The sequence below is a fragment of the Macrobrachium rosenbergii genome, chromosome 42 (genome assembly GCF_040412425.1).
Source record: "Macrobrachium rosenbergii isolate ZJJX-2024 chromosome 42, ASM4041242v1, whole genome shotgun sequence".
Taxonomy (NCBI): Eukaryota; Metazoa; Arthropoda; class Malacostraca; order Decapoda; family Palaemonidae; genus Macrobrachium; species Macrobrachium rosenbergii.
Genome location: NC_089782.1, coordinates 28,375,587 through 28,401,580, shown reverse-complemented (window position 1 = coordinate 28,401,580; position 25,994 = coordinate 28,375,587). Strand labels below are relative to the sequence as shown.

At 33.7% G+C, this 25,994-nt stretch overlaps 1 protein-coding gene across 18 annotated transcripts in view; it reads right to left on the bottom strand.

Moving 5' to 3' along the window:
- The window catches only part of LOC136828121 (protein draper-like), a 321,250-nt gene that overhangs the window by 7,021 nt on the left and 288,235 nt on the right, over positions 1-25,994 (bottom strand). For 7 of the 18 annotated variants that reach the window (XM_067085910.1, XM_067085907.1, XM_067085906.1 and 4 more), the window contains 9 exons: positions 23,342-23,614; positions 22,963-23,169; positions 22,627-22,782; positions 22,051-22,227; positions 21,786-21,896; positions 18,614-18,764; positions 18,082-18,149; positions 7,714-7,902; positions 7,007-7,198 (listed from right to left, as the gene is read on the bottom strand). In XM_067085910.1, the coding sequence (XP_066942011.1) occupies positions 7,007-7,198; positions 7,714-7,902; positions 18,082-18,149; positions 18,614-18,764; positions 21,786-21,896; positions 22,051-22,227; positions 22,627-22,782; positions 22,963-23,169; positions 23,342-23,614 (1,524 nt within the window). Of the gene's footprint in view, positions 1-3,239; positions 3,342-7,006; positions 7,199-7,713; positions 7,903-11,563; positions 11,612-14,567; positions 14,640-18,081; positions 18,150-18,613; positions 18,765-21,785; positions 21,897-22,050; positions 22,228-22,626; positions 22,783-22,962; positions 23,170-23,341; positions 23,615-25,994 lie in introns of all 18 variants that reach the window. The other 11 variants (XM_067085898.1, XM_067085900.1, XM_067085905.1 and 8 more) reach the window with 6 other exon arrangements.

The window sequence follows — 25,994 nt, the reverse complement described above, 5'->3', positions numbered from 1 at the left end:
AAAACTCACTAGGTAAAACAAAAAAGGAGGAACCAAAATATAATTGGAAAAAGCCGAACCTAAGCATTTCTCAAGTGCCTGATATTTTGTTTTTTCTTATAATTAATACAATCAAGCTTCCGTGCTAGTAAATTCATGTAGTTAAGAGTATTCACCTTGTACAGACCTTAAACCAGCAGTAAGATTGAAAGCCTGGGCTGCATGCATTTCCATCAGTTTTGGCAGCTTATTATCCCCTTCCTGCCTTTGTTCCCATTTCTTTCCTTGAAAGCTTTATTAATTTACTGCTTTTACTGCTCTTCCTGATCATAAATCTTTCTAGTAAACTTCTATTCTAAAGAAAGTAAATGTTCCTTTAAAAAAAATTACAATTCTTACCAACTTTCTACTGTCCTCTTATCTTACATTGTTTTACACTAAACTTGACATTCCAAGACATTTTATGAGGTCCTCATAAAATGCTTTGCGCAGCAATGGATAGTCTCATAGCGAGAAAATTCCAACAATTACACTGATAAGTTTGAAGATAAACGATATGTATATCCTAAAATAAAAACTGACTAAGAGATACACTTCCAAAAATATTAATTCGATTTCAGAAAAGGAGGAGGAAAAAGGTTCACTTTGTCCTTAACATGAAAACAAATTAAACTTGAGTACTCTTTTGCAGAAAACAATAAGTAATTAAAATTGAAGTATATATATGATCAGAAAACACTGAAGCTGAAATACCTTGAAGTACAAAACAACAAATCAAATAAAACTGACGTCCTCTGTGGTAGAAAACATATCTGTAGTAAAAAAAAGTGAGTAAAACTCGAGTACTTTGCTGTAGAATGCACTGAACATGCAGAACTTATAAAAAAGTGAGTACAAGTGAAATACCCTGTTGTATAAAAAAGAAACATTACAACTAAAGTACTTTGTATAAGAAAACAAAAAACAAGCAAAACCTGAGCACTGTTAAAGGAAAACAAAAAAGTTAAAAGCAGGAATTCTGTAAAATCAAAATCATAAAATGAACAAAACTTCTCAGTACTCATACATAATAAAAGGAATAAACCAAAGTACTGTACTTTTTAGTTCAAGAATATAGAATGACCAGAGAGAAAATTCTTAAACAACTCACAATGAAACCTGAGAAAACGCTAAATTAATAGATGGACTGCCTAAGACTGTGATGTAGAAATTTGAACACATCAGTCAAGCTTACACAGAATTACACATTTGAAAAATACCACTTATAGAGAAAGGTTAAACTTACATAGAGAATATTATTACATCTTTAAAAATTGACACTTATATATCAAGAAATTTGAAAATATCACAGATGATGAAGCAGTAATAACTCTGAAAAAGTATTCATGTCTAAATTTAAACACTGATATTGTTCAAAAAGTATTCAAGGGGTGGCTGACAGGAAGCACAATGGTAATTGGTAAAACCATAAATTCTTAATTTTTTCCTTTGCTGGGTATGGCATTTGACAACATGCATATGAAATATTTCATAAAAATTTCTTGTCGCTTTTAATTACGGGGGAGTTTTCCACCAACTTCAAAAAATTTTGAAGCATAAATGCCTATTTAGTCAGCACAATACCCCATATGTTGAAATAAATTTTAAACATTTTAACTGGAACAGTACCTTCATAATTCATTAATAGCATTTATTCCTACCAATGCTATGCAATAACACTAAAGCCGCAACTCAGTCGCTCTAGAACCTAATTAAAGGTAACCCTATGATATAACAACCCCGGTGAGGCTCCTTCGACAGATGCCTGTATTGCAGAACATGATGTAACTTAAGACAGCTACTCCACCATTTGTCTAACAATCTTATAAAATTTCATACAATTAGCACGAACCATTCTGACAAAATAATGTTTTTATTGGCAGATTTTTCAGTGACGGATAAATTTAGAACTTAATTTTTCTTCAACCCAATAATTTTTAACTTAGATTTCTTCCTAATTCTTAGAAGGTCTATCAAGGACCATGCATTGCAAAATTAGGAGGCATTCAGTTTTTTTAATGGGTTTTTGGTGCTGAACCTGAAGTACATGAAAGAGAGAGAGAGAGAGAGAGAGAGAGAGAGAGAGAGAGAGAGAGAGAGAGAGAGAGAGAGAGAGAGAGAGAGAGAAATTACTGTAAATCAACATAAGTGTCAATCATTTGTCACAAAGCTCTGATAATTACCCTTTCCAAGTTTTCGAATGGTACACCTAAGGGCTTAGCGGGATTAACCTGTGTCAGAGAAATTACAGATATCTGTACTCTGTTTACATCAATTATCAATGCCATCCCATAAATATCAGTGCTTTTCATGAACATGAAGCTATAACAAGCAAACATGATAAAGTTACTTAATTTTGAAATACAGATTACTTTTGTTTGTAGTAGTAATAGTGACAGTAATAGTAGTAGTAGCAGTATTTCTCATTAAGTACATCCCTTATAAATGAGTCAACTATGAGACTAAGAAAAAACAATCATGCGTGCTATGTAATGTTTTTGTGTAAATTACTTCAAGTTTTAGATGTAATATAACGCTACGGAATACCTGCTGTAAATTCAGTATTCACAGTCAGATCAAATGCTGTATGAAATGAACATGGATACTATATCAGCTCATAATTCACACAATTTTCTGTACTACTAAAGTTTTATACTTAATCTTCTATAAAATTCTTTTGCTCTATCAAAAATAAATATAAACTATAATGGTTGGCAATTTACCAAAAGCATTCTTACTCCAACTTGAAAAATACGTGGAGCTACTGATATTTTAAAGTACACAGCCAAGCTGAATAAGCAAATTTTAAGCAAAATAATTAAGACTTTACATAAAACAAATCTGTCTGGCAGCGCAAAATATAATATCTGAGGAAAAGCTTCTGGAAATAAAGAGATACTTTTGGGTGTCTAAGAGGCTAATATCTGTTTTGTAAATGTAAACAAATGCGCAAAGTCTCAATACAATAACTGTCTAAATATCTGGAACATTTATCCCACATGAATCATGCATGTAAAAAATAATGCAGCCTAATAAAGAAGCAGAACCGTGCTCTTACACATACGAGAAAGCCCATATAAAACTGGCTAGAATATATTTGACAACCAAGGTGGTCATCCCTTTACCATATCAAAGAAACGAACAATAACTAAATTCTACTCCATATATAGTATTGTTCACTAGCAACATAAAGAGATGAAAAATTTGTTTAAACCAATTACCCGAACACAGGAACGGAGATTTGCGAAAGTCTTGACTAAGATACAGCGCCAATTAATATGCGCCAAGTTTACACGAACCACTTCTTCTGAATATTGTAAAAACTGCTCAAAGAGCAGTAAATACCGGGATGAGGCCAGTGCAGAGGGTAAAGAATGAGAAAAGAAGAAAAAAGGAAGAAGATGAGCAAATTACAATTACTGTAACTCAAAGGGTAATTCTTAAAAAAAAAAACAAAAAAAAAAAACACAAGACACAGTGGACAAGCAATGTATCATAAAACTGCTCATTACACTATCGCCAAGATTATAAAAACCTTTAAACTTTGCAACACACACATCCTCCGCTAAATATAAAGTACAATATACAAAGAGAGATATCCAATGTAGATAAATAAAATTTCTGCAGCTGAAGTAAAAAAATTTAAGACCAACAAAGACTCAATTTCTACATACGCATGTAATGAGCAGAATTGATGAGACCACTTTTGGTAACATACAGCAATAAAGAATCTTAGCCATCACTAGAAAAGCAACTGTTCCCATTAATATTGTTACAGTATAACAAGAGACCAGATCAATTACATACTTAAATTGCACTAAATTGCATTAAATATCCAAAGAAAATTTTTATTTGTTTCTCCTGTGAAAAGCAACCTAGCCTATACGAGGTCTATCACTGATTCCTTAACATTAATACTGCTTATTCTATTATAAATGCATTATGCAGAGGAAGAGGTAGAAGTGAAAAAGTTACATTAATTTATAATTGACATCAGTCACTGACATATCAAAATAATTTGAAAACTTTTAAGTGATGGCTAACACTTGAGTTAGTGCATTGACTTGTGTTGACTTCCATGGGTGAAAAGAGGAAAAACTGCCAATCAGAACTTTAATAAAAAAAAAAAAAAAGTTATGCCAGTTTTAGGAATATATTTATTGTTAGAGATTCAGAACTTCTCCCAAGCTGTTATTGGTTGAGAATTTGGCTTTGTCAAAACACTACACCCAAGAATGATAGTTGCTTGATGAGAAAAATAAAAGACCAACAGAAGCTCACTCATTTTTAGTACTCTATGATTAAGAGGGGAAAATTCAAAAACACTCATCATATCATGTTCCCCTAACAAATATCAAGATTCTGAATGAAGCTGAAAAACCTATGTCACAAAGTTATAAAATCTACTAAAAAAATACGCTTCATTCGTAGCTCTAAGGCTTAACACAAGCACCGTGCATGATCTTCATTCTGTAACATAACAGGATCAGTCCTTTTGAAAGGTGAAACCAGGATTAAAAATACACTTTCAGGACAGTCTGACTAAATGAAAGATCTCTTGAATACAGTCATGTGATTAGAAGTAAACTACCAAAGCCAATACTGTATTTTTTATCTTTCTTATTATTACTACACAGACAAGGACAAGGGGTAATTCAAAAGAAACTGATCCCATTTGGTATACTAAAATTCAATGAGAATTCTTCAGTTAATGTTTCTGGTACTCTGTGGAAAAGTTAATCTGTATACTGTATGTTTAAGTGTGGAACATGGCAAAGGTTGTGGTTTAGCAATCAATCATGCTTACTGACTGTATCAATGGGTACCAATGAATACATTTAGCATAACCATGGTTACCTTCAAGCTTTATCAAACAGAAATCAATGCAAACTTCCTTCACTTCCAAAATACAGTCATTTGAGAGCAACCACACTCATAGTGGAATAATGAGGTTCAAGGAATGTTGTGGTTCATTAAACAAAAATGGTACTCATCTGCCTGCTGGTACAATCTGAGTCATTTTAGAGAAAAATGTTCTATAAAACAACCCAGATTGCACAGTCAAAAGCAGCAGTACCACATGTCAATAAAACCACTTTAGTTTAAAGGTCAGTGGAGTTGTGTGATGTCACAAGTTGTCAATAAGAAGAGTATGTTACCAAAACAAAATTAAAACAAAAAGAGTACACAAACTAAGATCTTATTTTCTGAAACTAATCACGTCAACTGAAAAAGTGACTTTCCAATATTCCCTTCTAACTCAAGACTTTAAAATGCACAGTACTGTATAATATTTGATGGGACTTAACCGGTATTCATTGGAATAACATTATCATGGTATAGTGTACTTAGTTCTAGCCTAGTGCAACTATGTTACACAAAAATGTGTCCTAAACCAGTAAACCTACTCTAAAAAATGAAAAAGTCCAAGAAATTTCTGTAACTATAAACATCGAAAAAAGGTAGGAATACAATAAAGAGACCTAATACCATACCATACAATATTTTCTTGTTATTCTCAAATAAACGCTGTAAAATTTACCAAAGTCAAAATGCAAAATTGCTGCTCCTCAAAGCTACATCACAGCTGTCTTTGCTCATAGCCTTCACATTTCTATGGCAAGGATAACTGTTGCTACTAACTGTTACTACATTATATAAAAATTACAGTCCCAAACTGAGTACTGTACTTTACTACAAATCTAAACCTCTGTCTTACTATGGTAACTATCATATGAAAAGTTAAAGTTAAACATTTACTTTACTTGAAAAACTAAGAAACAATAGTGTATTAACCAAAGGCTGCAACTAAACAATGGAATAAACAAACTAAAGTATATGAATTAAATAAGAAATAAAAATGACTGGATATTTTGACAATGTAGTGGCATCTACAAAGGATAAAGATCAATGGTTGGATAAAAAAAGGAAATTTGTCATGTAAGAAAGGTGTATATAAGGTAAGGTGTAAAGGTGTAATATTCTCGTACCTTTGGATTGATCCTCTAAGCTTCCAAGCCTTGAGAAAAATACATATGGGAATATTACACCTCACAAAGGACATTCTAAAAGTACCAACTAATGCAGAGGCTATTCATTAGTTGGCAGTTTTAAAAAGTTCAATGAAATTACTAGCTTTCTCTCCAGTTCATATAAATATCCATTCTTGAAATCATGGAAAAGCTCTATGATAGTGGATTAATTTTAAAAAGATATTAGTCAATTTTGAACTGGAGAGAAAACTTTGATCATAATATAGATAAAAAAGCTAAGTATTTGAGAATAAAGGCACTACTCTTACAATATATTTTTCTTTTTAGTTTCAATGAACTGTAACAAGACTGAAGTAGTATATTTTGTATCTATAGTAATTTAGAGTCCCTCCAGTGATACCCAGACAGCAAATTAGTTATAATTATCTTAGCAATGTGAATGGGACAACTATGGATAGATTTCAAAGGAAAGAAAACCCAACAGACTTAAAAGTATACACGTGTAATATAAGGAGACGTGCACAGTGTGACCAGAAAATTGAGATAATAGATATATTATGATTGTCACATTCAGCAACCCTAATCTATGATTACGTAAAAAAATGACAATCAACTTAGGGATACAATTAAAAGGTGATCACAATGGCTACTAGGTCACTGGGCTTAAAATACAGAATTGCACTTGAAATTCAGGAGACCAAGTTTTTACAAAAAGGAGAAAAATTTATGGGGAGGGGGGCTATCTATACGAACAGAAGGACAAGACATCTTGATTGATCACCATTTCAAACCATATTCAACAGCACATATAAATAACCTATAAAAATAGTTAAAAAAAAAAATCACGAAAGTCTAAACATGATCTAACAGAGGGTAACTCAATACAATACCTCAACATAATTTTATCTGAAACGCTTTTTACTGACATAATTGTTGGTGATTTTTGCAGAATTACAATTACTCTGAGAATAACTTTCAACAAGGGATACACTTACCAGGGTCTTTAGGAGGAGGCGGTCTTTGTTTTATTTCGTCGTAAACGTGTTCTACTAGCCTGTTGTCTTTAAGGCTCTCAATAGAATGATAAATATTTAAATTAGGATTAGTGGCATCTGCCTCTAAGGCTTTGACACGTGCTGCTTGCCTCTGTAGGGTTGACGGAACATCGTAGTGTCCCCCAACAGCACCTAAAACAAAAGAAGATCAATGAGTTTCAATAATCAATCAGTTCTTTGCTTTCATCATGACATGTTACCAGTTTGAACTGAATTACTAATATAACTTATTCATACATAGTGAAGCTTGTAGGCAACTCTTAAAAATCATAATTCATGGAATCACAAGAAAATTCCCAATGATAATTTCAAAGAAGGTAAGTTTCTGTTGGTTGCTCTACACCACAAACTTATTAATTCCTAATATTATCTGATATTTAAAACCCTCAGCTTGTATAAGTTCTAAAACTAAATCATACGTTACTGTATAACAAATCATACAAGGTTTAACACCAGTTTTTAAAACTGGCATTTTTAAGAAAATAAATCATAATAATCATTAAAGTACAGTACCGTACTGTATCCTAGCCAATGAACAGGTTCTAAATATAATAGCAAAATATGGTATTGAAAAAAAATAATCATCTACTGTATAGTTAAACAATTTAATTTTTAACTATTATACGTTACTGGTCCAGAAAACTTACCTAGACTACTAGCATCATCATCAAAGGTGAAAGTACCCAATTTCTCCCACTCTCGATTTTTGTCATCTTTTATGGATAAATTATTTTTTATTGTAACGCCATTATTCAAGTTTCCATTTTCCAATAAATTTGGCTGAGACTTGCTCACAGACTGATAAGCATAAACGGGATTGTCGAAATGGTGCTGATCTGAAAAGATAAATTCCAATTTATCATAACAAGTAATTATATAAACAAAAGAAATGGAACTACACAAAATCTTAACTACGCTGTTTGGTACATAACAAAGTGAGGTACACTCAACAAATCAGGACAGTACATGGTCTGTCAACTTCAAGTATCAGCACTTAATTATGTGAAACAGTGAGATCACTTTGTCCTCGCATAGTGGTATCTCCATTAGTCTTGAAATTTAGCAAGTGTTTAGTATCGATGTACACAATATATCAGGAAAACACACTACTCTCTTTATCTAATATAATATTCTTAAATTAGGAATTTAAGCTAGGCCAGCTACAGGTAAAATTTTGTGAAAAGTTGTACTTATAATGATGAAAGTTAACTACACATCTGACACAATAAATTTAAAGAATCTGGTAAACTAATTATACAGTATATACTATATTAAAATCTTTAAAAGGTGTTATACGATGTAAAAAAACTACCATATTGTATATGTACCAAAACAGAACTGTCATAATAAGATAGCAAGATGTAATACTCAAACCTATTCCTTCAAGTACAAAATATATCTCTCCATTGATATAAGCTCTTGAAGTTAAAACATAGTACAGTATAATTCTAGGATGTTAACCATATAATTTCGTATTACATATTTTTGACTCCATTTTTAATTCAAAAATATACAGCACTGCACTGTAGAGATCTCTCTCTGTGATCACATCACCATATAACCAGAATTAAATTTTTTACAGAACAAAATTGATTTTTTCATTCCAAACCCATCACTCGAATACAACTCACATTCATGGTCTCTGAATAACTAGATTCACTGCAGTTTACGGTTTAACAGTCACAAGAATAGGGGTAGCCCTCTGCATGTCTCCAAATGTGCCAAATGGTACTTACAATAGTTCTTGAAACAAAGTCAGCTAGCACAGTAAAAGCTCTGGCAATAAAAACAATCTAATGAAGTAAGGATTCAATGAGTAGTTACCTAAATGAAGGAATGATGGTGATAAAATGAAATCACATAATAATTAGGGTGCAAGAAGATCAAGAAGTATAGAATATTGGTTAACAAGCTCTGAAGTGAATAAGTCTGGGGAATCCTATTTGGTAGTTGAAGTTCAGATGCATAAAAGTGATGTACACCATCACAAGACTCAAAATACTGTCATATGTGACAGCAGTTTCGAACAAGTGGCTGCAAGGTGTCTGGAAATTCAAAGACCATATATGTGGGCTTTATATGGGTGACTGGTTTGTCGTAAAACAAAAATGAATTATCTCTAATACATCTCATCTTACTTTAAAATGTTATTGCTAAGCCTTCTGAATTATACACTAATTTATATGTCTTCTAAACATGAAAAGCCATTTATGAAGCTTTTATAAATGTTATACTTCTTACGAAAGAGTAACAGTAAATTTACAAATACTGTATTGCATTTCATGTCTTCAGACAACATTCCCAATCTACTGAAGCTTTAGACTAGCTACAAAACCCCAATACAGCAAAGATTCATGAGCACAAAAAAGGATGGCAACTTCTATGAACTGTTGCTAGCCATGACCTTCGCAGTGTGCATGATTCGACTTTTCAGTCTTATAAATAGATGTATCATGATTTCATTCAACTTTTTAATACAAAATATAAACAAAATTATACATGCTGATGCAAGATGCAAAAAGCCAAACTACTCATCTTGCAAACTGCATGGGGGAAATTTTAATAGCCTCAGTATATGCTGAGCAGAAGTGCACCATTAAATGCCCTGACGCACCAAGCACTTAACGAATGAGACTAACCGCAGAAGACAGTTTTGTAAGAATACAAGGAAAAAGAATATACAGAATGCACAGATTTGATTTCTTCTTGATTTGTCCAGTCTACTAACATGTTAAAAGTAGCTAACAAGAACTTCAGTCTGCTTCTTGCAACACTGAACAAACGGCATATTCGCCAAAGCCTGTACATATTCAGTATTTCCTTCCCTTTCAGGCATATAAGAGCAATTAATTAAAAAAAAAAAAAAAAGAGGGGGCATAAAACATTTCACTAAGACATTACTGTGTATACATGTGCATCTACATTTCACAATGACTTTTAACTGTCACTGAAATGGTCACAAAGCACAAGAAATTAAAGTTCAAGACAACAAATTAAGACAACTGAAGTGGCAAAACTATATTTCAGCACCTTAACTAATTGTAGGCAGTTCTAAGTATATTATTAAAAAGCACAGCCATCTGGTCTGCAGAGTACTATAGGAATCAAATAATTATCCCACACTAAAACTGCCAATTTTCTCTCTATAAGGAAACCCTCTAAAGACTCACCTTCACGCACTTCAGGAAATAAAAGCCACATTGTATGAGATTGGGCTGATCAATACAGTGCTTACATAACTTAAGCTAAAAATTCATCAATATTTTTGAACAAAATAAAATAGATGTAATTCAAGTAGTCTCTTATCAAACATAATTAAATTACAAATGGCATCAATAAAATCTTTAATTATTTAGCAGCTGATAAGCTAAAACCTTACTATAAAATGACAAAGGTTAATATCAACAATATGCTGTCACAGCTAAATACCAAGACTACATCTGAAAGTAATAGATTACTGAGATTTTCACATCTTGTTTGAATAATAAATTATGGTATATTTTTAGCATACTGTACATCATAAAAATATATACATTCAAAGTGAACATTTCTGAGATACTTTTAAATATATTTCTTGTAAAAATACTGGCTTCTGCAAAACCAAGGGAAATAAAAAAGCATTGAAAGATTTTGTCTGACAATCTAGCCATTACAGTAAATACATATCACATATAACTGTACAGTATACTACTATATTAATTAGACCACTGATTTAACATTATCACCTCAATTTCAGGGGAGTCAATTGCTTACAAAATATTTCTTTTATAGAACCTCATTATGCAGCTGAAATTATCGAAAGCACATCCAGATTTTTCACATGAAGAACATCAATCAAGTTACAGCAAGGTTCTGTCACAAAATATTTGTCAATACATTAAATATTCTAAACTCTTTGGTTTTATAAGCAAAATCTCAACAACCTTTCACTTGGCAGACCATTAAACTGTGCAATCAAGTAAACCTATTTTCTACCTTCTACAATAAACTTATGTACTTAATTTTTTTTTTTATTACCCATTCTATTACCAAATCTGAGAAATAATGTTTCCTTACATTATTAGCAAGATACAAGAGTATAATACTGATCTCAGTTTAAATGACTGTGTGTATGTTTTTTTATCTGTTTGCATATATATACTGTCTATACACACATGAAGAGGCATTGATTAAGTCAAGATTCCATGCTCATCATTCCCAGGCCTCATAACGACGAGCGACCAGGGTTGACGAATGTCAAAGCTCTCTTAACTAGCATGAAGCTGTGTATGTATGGTGTTTATATACATAAACAAAACTTTTTTTTTAAACTACATACACCTGTCAACATTCTAGTCAACTAGAAAGAAAGATCAGAAGTACACAAAAAAAAAAAAAAAGGTCAAAATTACTATTCCTGATGCAGTTCATTCCAGGAGAGTAATTCTTTTACCAATCCAAAGCTAACAATACGTTTAAGGTATAGAGATTACTATTTAAATGAATAAAATGCAATACCTGCCACAGAACTCCATCTTTTGGCTACAGGAGTTACGGGAGTTTGGCCTTAAAGAAAACCAAGATGACCACATGTTAGTGGAGCAGAATATATTCTAATACAGAGTTGAGACTTTTCCTCCTATGAAAAAGACAACTACATAAAAATTTAAAGAATCGATACTGTATAAGATTAATTGAGGTGATGACTGACTGACAGGCAAGGACAGTAATAGTAGGATGTGCATAAAAAAGACTATTTTACTTTCACTGCATAAATAAGGAGTTCTTTGTGATAGAATACTATTCAGAAAAATGACAAAACTCGTCTAGTGATAAAGAGTTTATTAGCACAGGACCAAAATCTACTGATGCCTAACAAAGTGAAATATTAAAGAGTTCATTAAACTTAATTTTGGATGACAACCAGTGAGTAAAGCATAGTAAAGCATTCTCAAGTTCCTTCAAGAACAGCCTTTCATCCATCATACATTAACACAAACCACTGTGATGACACTAACCACCTCACTAAAAAATATTCAACTACAATTTGTGTAAACTACCGTACATTTCATCCAGAAACCAACATCTATGAACCAGTTATTTGAAGTTCTATTTTTCAACATCTAAAGGTACTTCAGAACAGGGGCAGTCGAGCAATCCTTTCAAATTCTGTTGTATTTTATACGCATAGCGAGACCTTCCAGCCAGGGGAGTTTCATTATGCTAAATCTGCTAGGGGCATTGACCCTTTCATGAACACTTGCATGCACTAATATTCCATGTATAATTTCAAAACACCATACTTCAGCTACACTCATTGTGGGAGAAAAAAGTAATTCACGAAAGTCAAATTTGTAATCTGGGAAAATATATGCAAATGGCACATAGTACATCCTGTGCTGAACCATATACACCTAATCTTATACACCACAGTCATTAAATATGTTGATGAAAGGACCTGCCAATCAATAAGACTATGCGTGGATAAAGGTTGAGTGGACAAAGTCTCATGTTATTGTTTTAACAAGAATTATTCTCCTTAACTATATCTGTCCTTGTCAGGACAATCAAGATTTTCAGGCCCCCAAAAATATTAAGAATAAGATGGCAGCTCATTTCAAAACACTCACTTTTTGCAACCTGAATCCAGGTACATGAAGATTACTAACATTAAAATACCTCAACACAACCACAAAATAATACTTTTGATAGAATGACTAAAATAATTATTAGACAACCTCAACATAACTGTTTTACATGAAAATCTGTGTGCTCGTATACGAGAGAGAGAGAGAGAGAGAGAGAGAGAGAGAGAGAGAGAGAGAGAGAGAGAGAGAGAGAGAGAGAGAGAGAGAGAGAACAATGTCTACACAGCTCAAGTGCATTAAGAATGACAAATAAGCAAATACGCCTTCTACTAATAAAATGAAAAATCATGGAAATTTAACCATTCATAAACTTAGGGTACCCCTAATTTTCCTACCTGGAGGATTAATCATTTAAAAGATCAATGAAGTACTGCATTATGTTAATTGCTCTATACGAACTAAATAGTAGAACAACAATGCAGTCATTAGCAAAGTTCCAACAATATTAAAAGTTAAAATGAACAACGGTTTTCAAGGCAGGTGAATTGTAAAAATTTTCTGACATTGTTTCAAATGAATAACTTTCTATTTCTAGAAAAAATAAAAAATAATACCCTTTCATTATGTGACCTTTTAAGATACAACTGGCATTATTGATGTAATGACATTTTTCCTGCAATTTAAAAAAAATATGAATAATGCACTTGCAGGTAAGTAGGCATGTCCAAAATGCAAGCTGTGAAACCTGTGAAACAATATATAAATATCAGGCACATAAACTGAGCTGTGTAGTTCCAAAGTACCAATGAGCATTTAGAATCACCAAAATAACATGTATCTAGTAAAAGGCAGAAGAAAATACAGTAATAGAACAAAACTGCTCTCAGTTTCAAAGTACTAAGAGTAGAATAATAGGAAAAGTGACTTCAAAGCAAAATAACCACCTGTTGGAATACTTGGCTAAGAATCCTAGCTATGACTAGGGCTACTGAGCTTGTTGTCAAAAGCCAGAACCATGAAAAAGTGAGGCTCATTTCAGCCTGAAACTCAGGATCTATGGGGAGGTAAGCACAGTGTCAGTTATCCAGCTAAGGGACAAATTTCTTTCTGTAACCTTACAGCTCCCACATGCTGCTATTTGTTGCCACATGTTTTCACAATCTTGAGCATTTGTAAATTATTAATACAATGAAGCCTATTTTAGTGAAGAATAAATTCAAAGATACTTTACACCAAAAATTTCATTACTTTGGTAGTGAGAGAATCAGGAGCTAGTAATCCTTTATCCTAAACCCAAAATGTGATGGACTAAGGACTGTGCATAAAGTATGACACCACCTCAATAATGTATGATGAAATGGAGATGTGTGCACTAAGCAAGTAGCACACTTACAATAAGAACATCAACACTTATAAAACAACACATCCAGGAAACTCATGCCTTTATCAAACATCCACACAGCTATAACTCTTCCCAAAATGATGTACACACCTGGAAAAATATTCTTAAACATATATACAATCTTACTCACCAGTTGTCATGATAAGACTGCAAAGTCTAGTAAAATAATAAATAGCATACCAGTTATTGCAAACCTGGACAAAACCATGTGCCTGCTTTATTTTCATTGGATGATTTTTAATGCCTATTGGAACAAGCTAGAAGATACGGTACTCTACTGCTGGGATAAGTTGTGACAAGAAATTGGATACTGTAACTACGTGAAATATTCTGAAAATGGAATACAAAACATACGGAGCCATACAATCTTCAAAATAGGCATTTAGCATACAAATTTCCTACTACAAGCAGACAAGAGGGAGTTTATAACAGGGGGGAAACAATCATCGCAACATCATCATGAACACACAATACCACACTCAACATCAAGAAGTAAATGAATAAAATACACAACACCAGAATGATAGCTCACCAGACTTTTGAGAGAGTCTATTAGTAGCCCGGAGTTTAGTGTTCTCTTTGGTTTCAATATTCTTGGGGCGCTCTAGATTTGGTAAGCGTGCAGGGAAAGAGAAAGGGAATAGAATTCTGCTAATACGACCCAAAAGCCGTTTAAACCACAGGATTCACGGTTAGGAAAATATGGACACCTTCAATACATACCTTAAAAGTGTCACTGCCTGAACAATAAGATTAGTAAAAATAAAATACTCAGCACACAAGTAACAATACAAAAATAAATTATTTTAATAATTATTAATTTTATTACACCTACAGTTCAAGAGTACTCAATTTGATAAATCACTGCTGTTTAGTTTATTGCAAGATAATCATAACTAAATATAGACCTAAATCATAAAGAAAATAAAAATTATAATTATATTTATAGCAGATAAATTTTTCTCGTACTCTGTCAATAGTGTTTATTTACATATCCTGTCAATATTATTTATTTCCACTTTAAGAATAATAATAATAATAATAATAATATAGACAAAACTAAGCAACTTCATTCTAGTGTAAAAATAGTATTTTGGTTTCGGCATCAATCACAAAAATTTCTTTCAAACATAAAAGCACCAATCTTTAGTTTCCTTCGTCTTGAAAATGATTTATTACGCATGATGATCTGTTTCCTTAATTCATTCAGGCAATGATATTAATGTTAAGCCCAATAATGCAACATTGGAATAAAAACCACAAATATAAAAGACAATCAAGTTTTACATTTTTCAGTCTCTAGCAGCTCTATATACAGAGAGGCCTTGAAAATATCAATAAAACATAATTATTCGGGTGGCTAATTAAAAAACAAACTGGCCTACATAAATTACTGCAGAAGGTTCAATGAGCAACAAAATAATAGGGGGTATCAAGCAACCAGTCATAATCCAAAATATATGCAAAACCAACATAACAGAATGAGATACCTTTGTGCCTGATGTGGTTATGGTATACAGCTGAACACGCACCCTACATCTTGATATATTTATTTACAAATGTCTCTTTAGAAATCCACACAGTACAGGCAGTCCCCGGTTTACGACGGTTCCGGCTTACGACATTCGAGGTTACGGACGCTTTTCAAATATATTCATCAGAAATTATTTCCTGGCTTACGACGCATGTTCGGGGTTACGAGCGTCAAACGCCGATCCGACGGAAGAAATATGGCCCCAAAACGGCAGAATAATCATAATTTGAAGGTTTTTTTATTTTAAAACTCAATAATAATGCAGTTTACATCGTTTTCAATGCACCCAGAGCATTAAAAGTAAGGTTTTCTTATGATTTTTGACGATTTTCCGGCTTACGACGATTTTCGGGTTACGACGCGGTGCAAGAACGGAACCCCCGTCGTAAACCGGGGACCGCCTGTACAACCCTTCCTTTTCTACTCTGCTTAGTTCTCTCCTTTATACTTTTCTATTTATCAATAAAAGATAATTTAACAATCAAATTATCTAGCTACTTCAGAATTATCTGAAAAGGTCTGTTCTCATATATAGTATTACACTTGCCTATTAGCTTAACTGATTATGACCACAACCTTCAGGCATAATGTGAAATGACCAAAACTGACAGTTACCCCCACTGCTTTATTCCTATGCTAGATGGTTCTTACTCCTTTCACTATATATGTACCCTATTTTATAAAAGTTATTTTGTCACATGCCACCAATTTATGCATGGTAAGTGACCTCTTATATTCTCTATTAAATAATATTTTTGGTTCTCTCCCCCCACTGAAAACCTGAGAGTCAGAAAGGAAAAGTTTTAAAAATCCTCCTTCAAAATGAGATTTTGGAATCCAAAGCTTTCTGCGGAAGTACATAACATGGTCTTTGGGAATCAGGAGTTCATGTATCCCAGTTTTATCATGAATAATTCTACCAAATTCAAATTTACAAATGGTTTCAGAAAATAATAAATCTGTATTAATCTCTTTTCTCACAATAATGAAACCATTACCACTAAGGAAAATTCTACTGCCTGATTCTTATAACATTCTATATTAGGGAGTGTTGAATACAACTTATGCAATGCATAAATTGTGTCAAAATCTTATTACATGTACTAATTTAAATACCAGAGAGCTTCTGCTTCTACTTGGAAAACAGAGAGAGAGAGAGAGAGAGAGAGAGAGAGAGAGAGAGAGAGAGAGAGAGAGAGAGAGAGAGAGAGAGAGAGAGAGAGAGAGAGAGAGAGAGAGAATTATATGGAAACCAGTGCCTCAAAGACTGACAGTTCATCCAATGAGAACCCTTCAGAGAGAGAGAGAGAGAGAGAGAGAGAGAGAGAGAGAGAGAGAGAGAGAGAGAGAGAGAGAGAGAGAGAGAGAGAGAGAGAGAGAGAGAGAGAGAGATCCAAGGTAAGGGAAAAGAGAATGACAAACTTCTGTAAAGCATCTAGTTTCTGTGTTCTCTCGTCCCATCATCAAAATGATCCACATTGCAAGTACAGTACTTTCAAAAGCTTTGATTTAAAAGTACATAGGTATTATTTATTCAAATAATTTTCCTTTTATTTACACCTACAAAACAAAGAAAGAAATACTTCTCTATATTTACAAAACAAGAACAGACTAGTGTATATACAATAAACATAGTGGGAAGAACATAATTAAAAAGCATTAATGATTAGAAATCAATCACTGTAAAGAATAAACATAGAGGCCTAAAAGCAAAGAAAGTAAAATTTCTCAATGTTTCCAAAAAAACAATAATTAGGCTAATATACATACACATATTATACAGCTAGTTAGTAGGAAGAACAAAATTCAAAAGTATTAATGATTAAAATCTGTACAAATAATATATAAATAATTACAAAAAGGGTCTAACTACTACATCAACAAGAATAATGGAGTGGAAAAGTTACAAATCCACCCACAAACATACAAATTAAAATATTTTTAGGTGGCATGGAAACCTCCATCTCAATTGCTGTTAGCTTCATAATCTTAATCACTGGTATTATGAATCACAACTGGTATTTAATGGCTTCTCCTTCAAGTCTCTTAATTACCTTAATTGGAATTACAGTATGTAACACTATACCGTACTATGACTGCATAATACCTGGCACATTAATGCTACTGCATTTAAAGGAAATCTCAAACTAGCACACAAAAAATACAAATCAAAATAAGGAAAAGAGGAAAAAAAGATTATGTATTTTCATTAGTCTGACTCTTTTATCAAACTTGATTGTCATTTGAAAACTACTGCTATTTTCTGCTAAAACTAGACAACAATTCATCCAAAACACTAACACTCTTTGGAACAAAAATTCCAACACATCATTCCAGGTGAAATCTTTAGTGTAATCACAAAAGTTTAAAAAAGGTTTGGACACACTTAGAAAACTCTGACAAGGACTCACCACAACATTAAAATACGGTACAGTTTGTATTTGGGATAAATCACTAGGGTAATAAAAAGTATCGAGTAAAATAATAGGACATGCAATGCATTTCCACATACCTGTTGCAGAAGGGTTTGCGGTGTACTGAACTACAGCAAGCTCTCTCTTGAGTCGTTTCAATCTTCGTCTGAAATGTTGGTCTGTATTAATTTCCTGAGATCACAGAGATTCAAGAAGGTTTAAATTCTCGTCACTACAGTAATGTAACTTTATATTTTAATCACTGAAGTAATAAAACTTTACTTGTCTTCCTGACTTAATAGAGATGGTAAGGTTTTTGACACCTTAACTTTAGTAATTAAAGTAAATATATATGTCTTAAAAAATCATAACACTGTAATGGCAGATGTCTTTCACTAACAACACTACAACAAATATGTTACCAACAAGATCATGAATAAGTTCAATAAACTTGCCATTTTAAGAGAATTAACTTTCACAAGACTACAACAAAATGTTAAGCAACCACTCCAGTATACATGAAGCATAGCAGCTACTAACATATTTTCATTGAGCAAGATAGGGCCTTTTCATATTATCCCAAATACTTTAAAGATTTTATAACCAAAGTGTCAGTGAGTATAACAATACCTGTAATATATGATGACAGCAATGACAATTATGATGAGAATGATGGAAACAACGCCAACAATAAGGCCAGCATTGTTTGAATTGTTCGACGCTGGAATGACCGGCTCCTTATCAATGATCGGACTTGTTATAGGTATGTCGCACATGTCCCCTGTAATAAAAGGTTAGTTAGTTATAAATGATTAAATATATTAAAATACAGTACTTGTAAATCCAGTTTTTTTTTCATACATACCCTTAACACTGTTTATAAGTATATAAATGCACTATTGTTTCCTTTGAGCATCAAGAAACATAATTAGTACTGTACAGACAACTTGAGGGTTTAGGCTAAAAGCCATGCACTGGGGCCCCTGTGGTAATAAAATTCAAACTGCATTGTTTAGTGGACTAGTCACAAGAAATATTAAGCTACAATTCTATTATCTAAATATGAAAAAATGTAAGGTGCTGAACTTGGCTTGTAATCATGGAGTGCTATAAAAATCTGTAGTTTTACACAACAGCTAAAAGCTTAAAAAATATACCTTTGGCTTGGGAAAAATTTGAGTATTCCTTACGGTGTTTGTAAGAAAGGAATTCCTGATATCAATAAGTTCCATGTTTGTGGGATGATGATACAGATAAACTGATCAGACAACATAACATACTTTGTGAATGCCCACATTTCAAATGACAATGAATGGCATACAGGACAAAAATCCCTTAAGGTAACTTTATCAGAATTATAAAAAAATTTTTTGTATCAAATAATAGTTTGTAAGTTATTTTCCACACAATCTAATTAACCTGATTCCTTTTGTAATAAAACACCTTTCAGGGCAACTCAGCAAGAGCTAAGAATAAAATGTTTTAGGCTTTTAAAATTTACCTAAATTTCGATCAGAAAATAAATCTAAGAGGAGGTTAAAAAAAATATACTGTAGTTATGGGAATGCAGGCAATCAAAAGTAAATCATAAGCTATGTCATTAACAACATCTAAACTGCGTAAATCATTTGACACAGTGTTTTATATATCTGTTATGTAGTTTAATAATAGGGACATATGCTGCAACAGGTCTTTTTTATCAAACAAATGAAATATTCAACTCTTCACTGTTTTTAGCACATTCATTATCATCACTGCTATGATGCAAACTGATCGGTAAAAAGGAATTTCACATTTCAAAATGCTAGAACACTCAAACTTTCACACTAAGTACAGTAAGGGATATCTTGACAGAAAGCTTTAGTATGATACAAACACTGCCCAATGAAGTTGAATGTGTGTTAATCTTCACTGCTTTTCAATGTCTATGAAATATTCCTTGACAAGAACACAAAACTTGAAATATGTGAGGTTCATCAAATGGGCCAATTTATGAGAACAAATAATCACCATGTTCAGATTTAAGGTTATTTATCAAGACAAATTCTCTGCTCAAGGAAAAAATATAGCATACAATAGTACAGATATCCAATATATAACAAGTATTCCTTTAATTAGCAAACATAAAACTACTAAAAAAAATGCTCAGACATTTTTCTAACATGAATTCCCAAAATATCACACATGAGCCCAGTCCTGTCAACCTAATTTCGTTACAAAGCATACACATATTAGAAACCTTGGTCTGTTACATTACAAAAACACTCCAAAATACTGTATAGGGTCTTTAACAAAGTCTCTGGAAAATATAAAAAACTGCTGAATATAACTTGTAAAATCTACTTTATGTTTATGCTTGATAATTCTTCTTGCAATACTAATGGTCTGAGCATTAAGATGCAATCAAAATAATTAGTTGTTGCATATACAGTGACATGCTTACTGAGTATTTTCAGTAAAAACTAACAATTACAATGAAGATATGACAAAATTCTCTTAAACCAAATTACTTTAGTTATACATGAATTGGTCATCTTTACACCAAAGACATTGAATTTAAAACAATGCTATATTAAAAAAATTAAAATTCATGTGCAACTAGGAAACCCATAGCAGCGTGTTTATACAGCTAGTTATTCTATTAGAATAATCCAGAAACTTTTGAAGACCCAAGTACGTTTCTGAACTACAAACCAAATAAAAAGGCAAAAAGAAATGGAGCAATTTGCAATTAGTTTTCAATTTTTATCAAAACCGTGTTAGAAAATACTTGAAACCCATCCAAACACAACCGTACTTGCTCGTTTGTGTCGACCTGCAGTGACGGTAAATCTTCCTGTGTATTCAAAACAATTTACATGCTTTATCCATATAATGTCAGTATTTAAGACATTTAAATTAAATATCAAAACTAACTGATGGCACCTATCTCAAACAGTATCCTTGGGAAGAAATACTAGCTTCTTAATATAAGGTATGTGCAAAGAAAGTTATTTTGGAAGAAAAATGACATCATCTCTCTCTCACAACTACTGTGCAATATTAACTCTGCATATATATTGTAAACATAGAAAAAAAGCAATTCAATAAAAGTAAAAAGACAGTAAATCAATTTTTGTTTATACTGTATTTATGCAAAGATTATACATTTTGTGGACTAAAAAATGGATAAGCTAAATTTTATAGTTCTTAAATAATTTATTTAAGGCCTTTTTATCGTTTTCATCTTTTTTTCTGCATGCAGATATAAGACAGTAATACATTATGACTTAATTTTGAGGGGCATGAAACTCCCGGCTAGTGGGTATGGCAGTCCTATATACTACCCACAGGGGTAGATTTAATTAGCCACCATACAGAATATATTATGAATATTCAATGCTTAAAATCTGCATTAGTTAATTACAAATGTTGCAATAATGAACACCTCCTTTGACAATAAATTTCCTTTGAAGATCTCAATAACTCTCAGTACTGAATGATTATTCTTAGAGCCTTTATTTCAATCCTAGAACTTATTATAAATGAGGATTCCCATGCTTATTTGGTAACCTTTTTAATAACCATGAGTAAGATAAAAAATCCCATTCCTACAAATTAGCAGACTAGCACATATATATTTACAGTACTGTATTCATGTTCAGATTATCAGTGACCTGATATAATAAAAGATTAAAATGCCAATGATTAAACCAACCTTAATTTAGTTTTTTTCCTTTAACCTGCCTATGTAATCTTTGCCTTCTCTTGAGAAATATAAGGTTATGATGAACAATAATTTGTAAACAAACATATACTGTACCTTCAAATCCATATCGACATTTGCAACCTTCCACTGGATGACAAACAAAGTTGTCTGTACTGCAGTTACACACATTCAGGCACTGACGACCAAAATATCCCTCAGGGCATGCTAAAAGAAAAAAAAAAGAAAGTTATGTTTTGTTATTTACATCCAATGAAATCAATATTCAAAACCCCATGAGATATGTCATACAAGTAACAGTTTTAAATAATAAAATCATCACCACTCTACAGATGTCCAATGAAGTTTTCGTTGTACTTACTTTGTGTACAGCCGGGACCCATCCATCCGGGTAGACATTCACAAAATCCATCATTTCCTCGGCAGGAAACATGGTTACGACAGTGACATGTCTGGAGGCAGTTGTAACCGAAGTTCCCTGGCGGACAAGGCTGAGAGCAGTCTCCCCCTCTCCACCCTGGCAAGCACAAGCACTCTCCTACAAAAATAAGGACAAAATTTAAATATAGAAAAATACTGCAATAACTAACAGCATAATTGCACGAGCAGATACTAGTGAATGATTATTAAAGGTATAACAGTCTTCATTCATTTCACAAATGATATTAATTGTTCTTGCTTCTTTTATAAACTTTTTCTAAACCTATTCTACACTTTTCCATGTTTCATTAATCTCAGTAGTATTCTGAAATAATGCCACATCTGATTATTCACAACTAACATTCTATCATACAGCAGCACTCTCAAACTGCTACTATTCAAGTTTTTTGTTTTTCAGGAATATACAATACAAATGTTAACATCAATGCATTAGGATATATATACAGTGCTCTATCTTAAATGATAGATTTATAATTTTCATCATAAAGAAGTTTACCTGTCTCTGGATGGCACTCTGCCCCATTTTTGCATTTACATTCATTGGCGCAGTTGAAACCCCAGAAGCCCGGTTCACATGTACGGTCACAACGCTCGCCTCGCCACCCAGCAGAACAGATACAAGAGCCCAATTGTGGGTGACATGTCCCATTACCTAAAAAAAAAAAAAAAAAAAAAGTCCAATCACAAATATCAAAGCGAAAGAAAAACATCCACAATTTTCTTACAGCAAATCCCAAACAACTTCAACAATCAACTCTTATATAGTAATCTATGGCAGACTTTAAAACAAATGCTTCAAGTAAAAACAATTCTCAGAAGATGATTTACTTACCATGTACACAAGGTGGACACTCTTGGTTACAATTAACTCCATATTTACCATCCTGACACGGTGTATTGCAATCTGCTCCATGCCATCCACGTTCACATATACATTTGCCAGTGCGGGGTTGACAAGATCCTTCATTTTTACAATCGCATTTCTTCATGCATGAATCGCCATAAAATCCACGTGGGCATTTAGATTCACAACTGACACCTGTGTTTAAATGGGGAGACAGACAATAAAACCTTTTATACTTCCACTGACCACTGTTAATATGTCATCCTAAAATTAAACTTACTTGCTAGATATTAACTATTCATGGAATTATTGTACTGTAGTCTATCTTAATCTAAAACATACACATATCAAAACCAAATCCACTCACCTCTAAAGCCTGGTTTGCATATACACTTCCCTGATACTGGATCGCAACCTTCAACATTAGGTCCTACACAGGCACAGAAGTTGTTACATCCCATCCCATGAACACCTTGGTCGCACGTTCTCTCGCACTTTTCCCCCACATGACCAGGACCGCAGGTGCATTTGCCCGATACAGGATCACAAGATCCATAATTCTGACAGTCACATTCCTGAGTGCAGTTGCCACCGTATCGGCCAATGGGGCAAGTCCGTAGGCACTGCTGACCTTCCCATCCTGTCCCAAAATCAAATTAAAAGATACTATACATTTTCAATTTAATTCTGTTAAGTTAATCACAAACTACATTTTATAGTACAAAATTAATGTCACATGAACCACTGGTTGGAGATTACCTACTAACAGGCCTTGGTAAGGACCCAAATTATCAATTAGTTCAAATGACATTTGGAGTATGCTAAAGTTAACAATGAAACTGAGGTATGTTGCTACATGAAACATACAATACTATGTGACTAAATCAATAATATCAGGCACCAAATATTAAATTTTTATGTTTCAGCTATTCCCCTACATATCATCCGACCTAGCAGTCCAATTTCTCTAACTTTACTCTTCTCCAATTTTGAGTTCCTATTTATCAGATCCTTAGGTGAATCGCACAAGGATATCAAAATGACAAATTTTCAAAGTAATTTGTATTTTTCTTAACATACAAACTCGAGGTCTTTACGTATGGAATGTTGTAATGTACTGGTCTTCAGATGTCATTTACACTGAGAGGCTTGAAGCAAGGCAGGTTTTTCATGTTTCCAGGCAAGGGTTTCGTATTCAGTTGTACGGAGGTTGATGTTGCAAGAACTCTGACAATGTGTTTGGTCCCGACTTGCTCTCCAAGACCAATGGGAGTTCCTGTCTACGGTTCCTGTCTTGTTTCTTGCCCCATCTTGGGGAGGGGGGGGGTTGTCGAAGACTTGCTCCCTTCCCCTCTCTTCATTCCTGTGATGATGAGGAAACCCCCACACAGTCTTTGTCATCGTATGCTGTTCCAGCTGTTAGATCCTTTCGAGTTTCTCACTACTTTGCCTTTTCTTGGAATAGACAAGATTTCATCCCTTCATGTCTCTTATCGTGTCCAGGAAGTTCCTTTCACGGTCGGATATCTTCCTTGGAAACAGCTCCTGGGTGCCTTTTGTCGATGGATTTGTGGCAGAAGTCATGCCTTCTCCTTCATCGCTTGCGTCTCCTGTTTGTGGCAGAAGTCATGCCTTCTCCTTCATCGCTTGCGTCTCCTGTTAGTACAACCCTTTCCCAGGTCGTCTTCTTCAGCCAGGAAGGATGCACAGCTGCGCTTGGCTTAACACATCTGTGCAACATGACATGTCCGTTTCTTGCTTCGAAGGAATACAGTACCATGTTGCTCCTCCTTTCAGGAGTGAGTTCTACGTAGCTGTGTGTCGTAGCTGCAAGAGGTACTTCACCCCCTACATGTTCTCGTATGGGAACAGTGCCAGGGTTTCTGTCACTGGATTTGCAGTGGAAGCAGAGCCGCCTTCGTCTTCTGTGAGGGGGGCTGTGCAGACTTCATGTGTCTTCTCTTCCCCAGCAGTTCTTTTGGGAACAGTGCCAGGTCGCCGTGTTCAACGCCTGTCGGTGTAACACATACACGTACATGCATTGACATCTGTGTCTTTTTGCAAGGGTTATACGTATGTGCAACGAATCTCATCTGTGTTGGTAACGATGTCAATACAGTTTCCAAAAGCCGGTTGAACTATGTTCTTCAAGGAGAAATATACATATGTGCAGTGTGACACAGCTATACTGTAAACGTACGTGCAATGACACATCTGTGTGTGCTTGTAAATTATACATGGTGTGGCATTTGGCCATACCTCATTGAAGCACCGATTCCTGTCCGATCACTCAGCAAAGAGCATTGATAGCACTTCTGTGGGCATCTAGTAAGGTGACAACCCACGTTCGAGTGCATCAACAGCACGTCTGTGCAATGCCCCTCATTCACCTATGTGTTTTAGCTTAACCATCTGGTAATGTTCAACGGATGTTACCATAACATCTACATATTAGCGAATGGGATCGTTCTAGGTAGGTCTCCAACTACTGTAATGAAATGGATAATTGTGGAAAGGCTAGCCTCCTTCCCAAATTAGAAACTACAGTACTGCTTGAAGCGCTGTCATTTGTGATGTTGGTGTCTCCTTCCTCAACTGGACTGAATTTAAGGCAATATAACTGATCAATGACCCAACTCATTTCTTTTTCCTTATAATTTGTAGTTCTAGGTAGCGTCCCCCTTTTTTGCAAGCATTATTCCAGTTGTTGTTCCACTGAGCACCTGGGAAAACACCTGTTCTCAGGAGACCTAACACTACCAAAAGGTCACTCATCCAATATCACTGTAGAAATGAGTAAACTGTGGAGTTCTCCTCATTCCTGTTTTATGTAACCATTTTCCCTTTAAGAGGCAGGTTCATCACTTTCTTGGGATAGCTCTCCCTTAATACTATTTTTATAGTTTTCACGTCTGGGCTACAAAAAAAGCATTATGTGGCTTTTTCAACTGTTTTTGTAGACTCAGTGGTCTAAATTTATTCTATAACTATAATAAAATTTACCTGAACAACAACAGCTT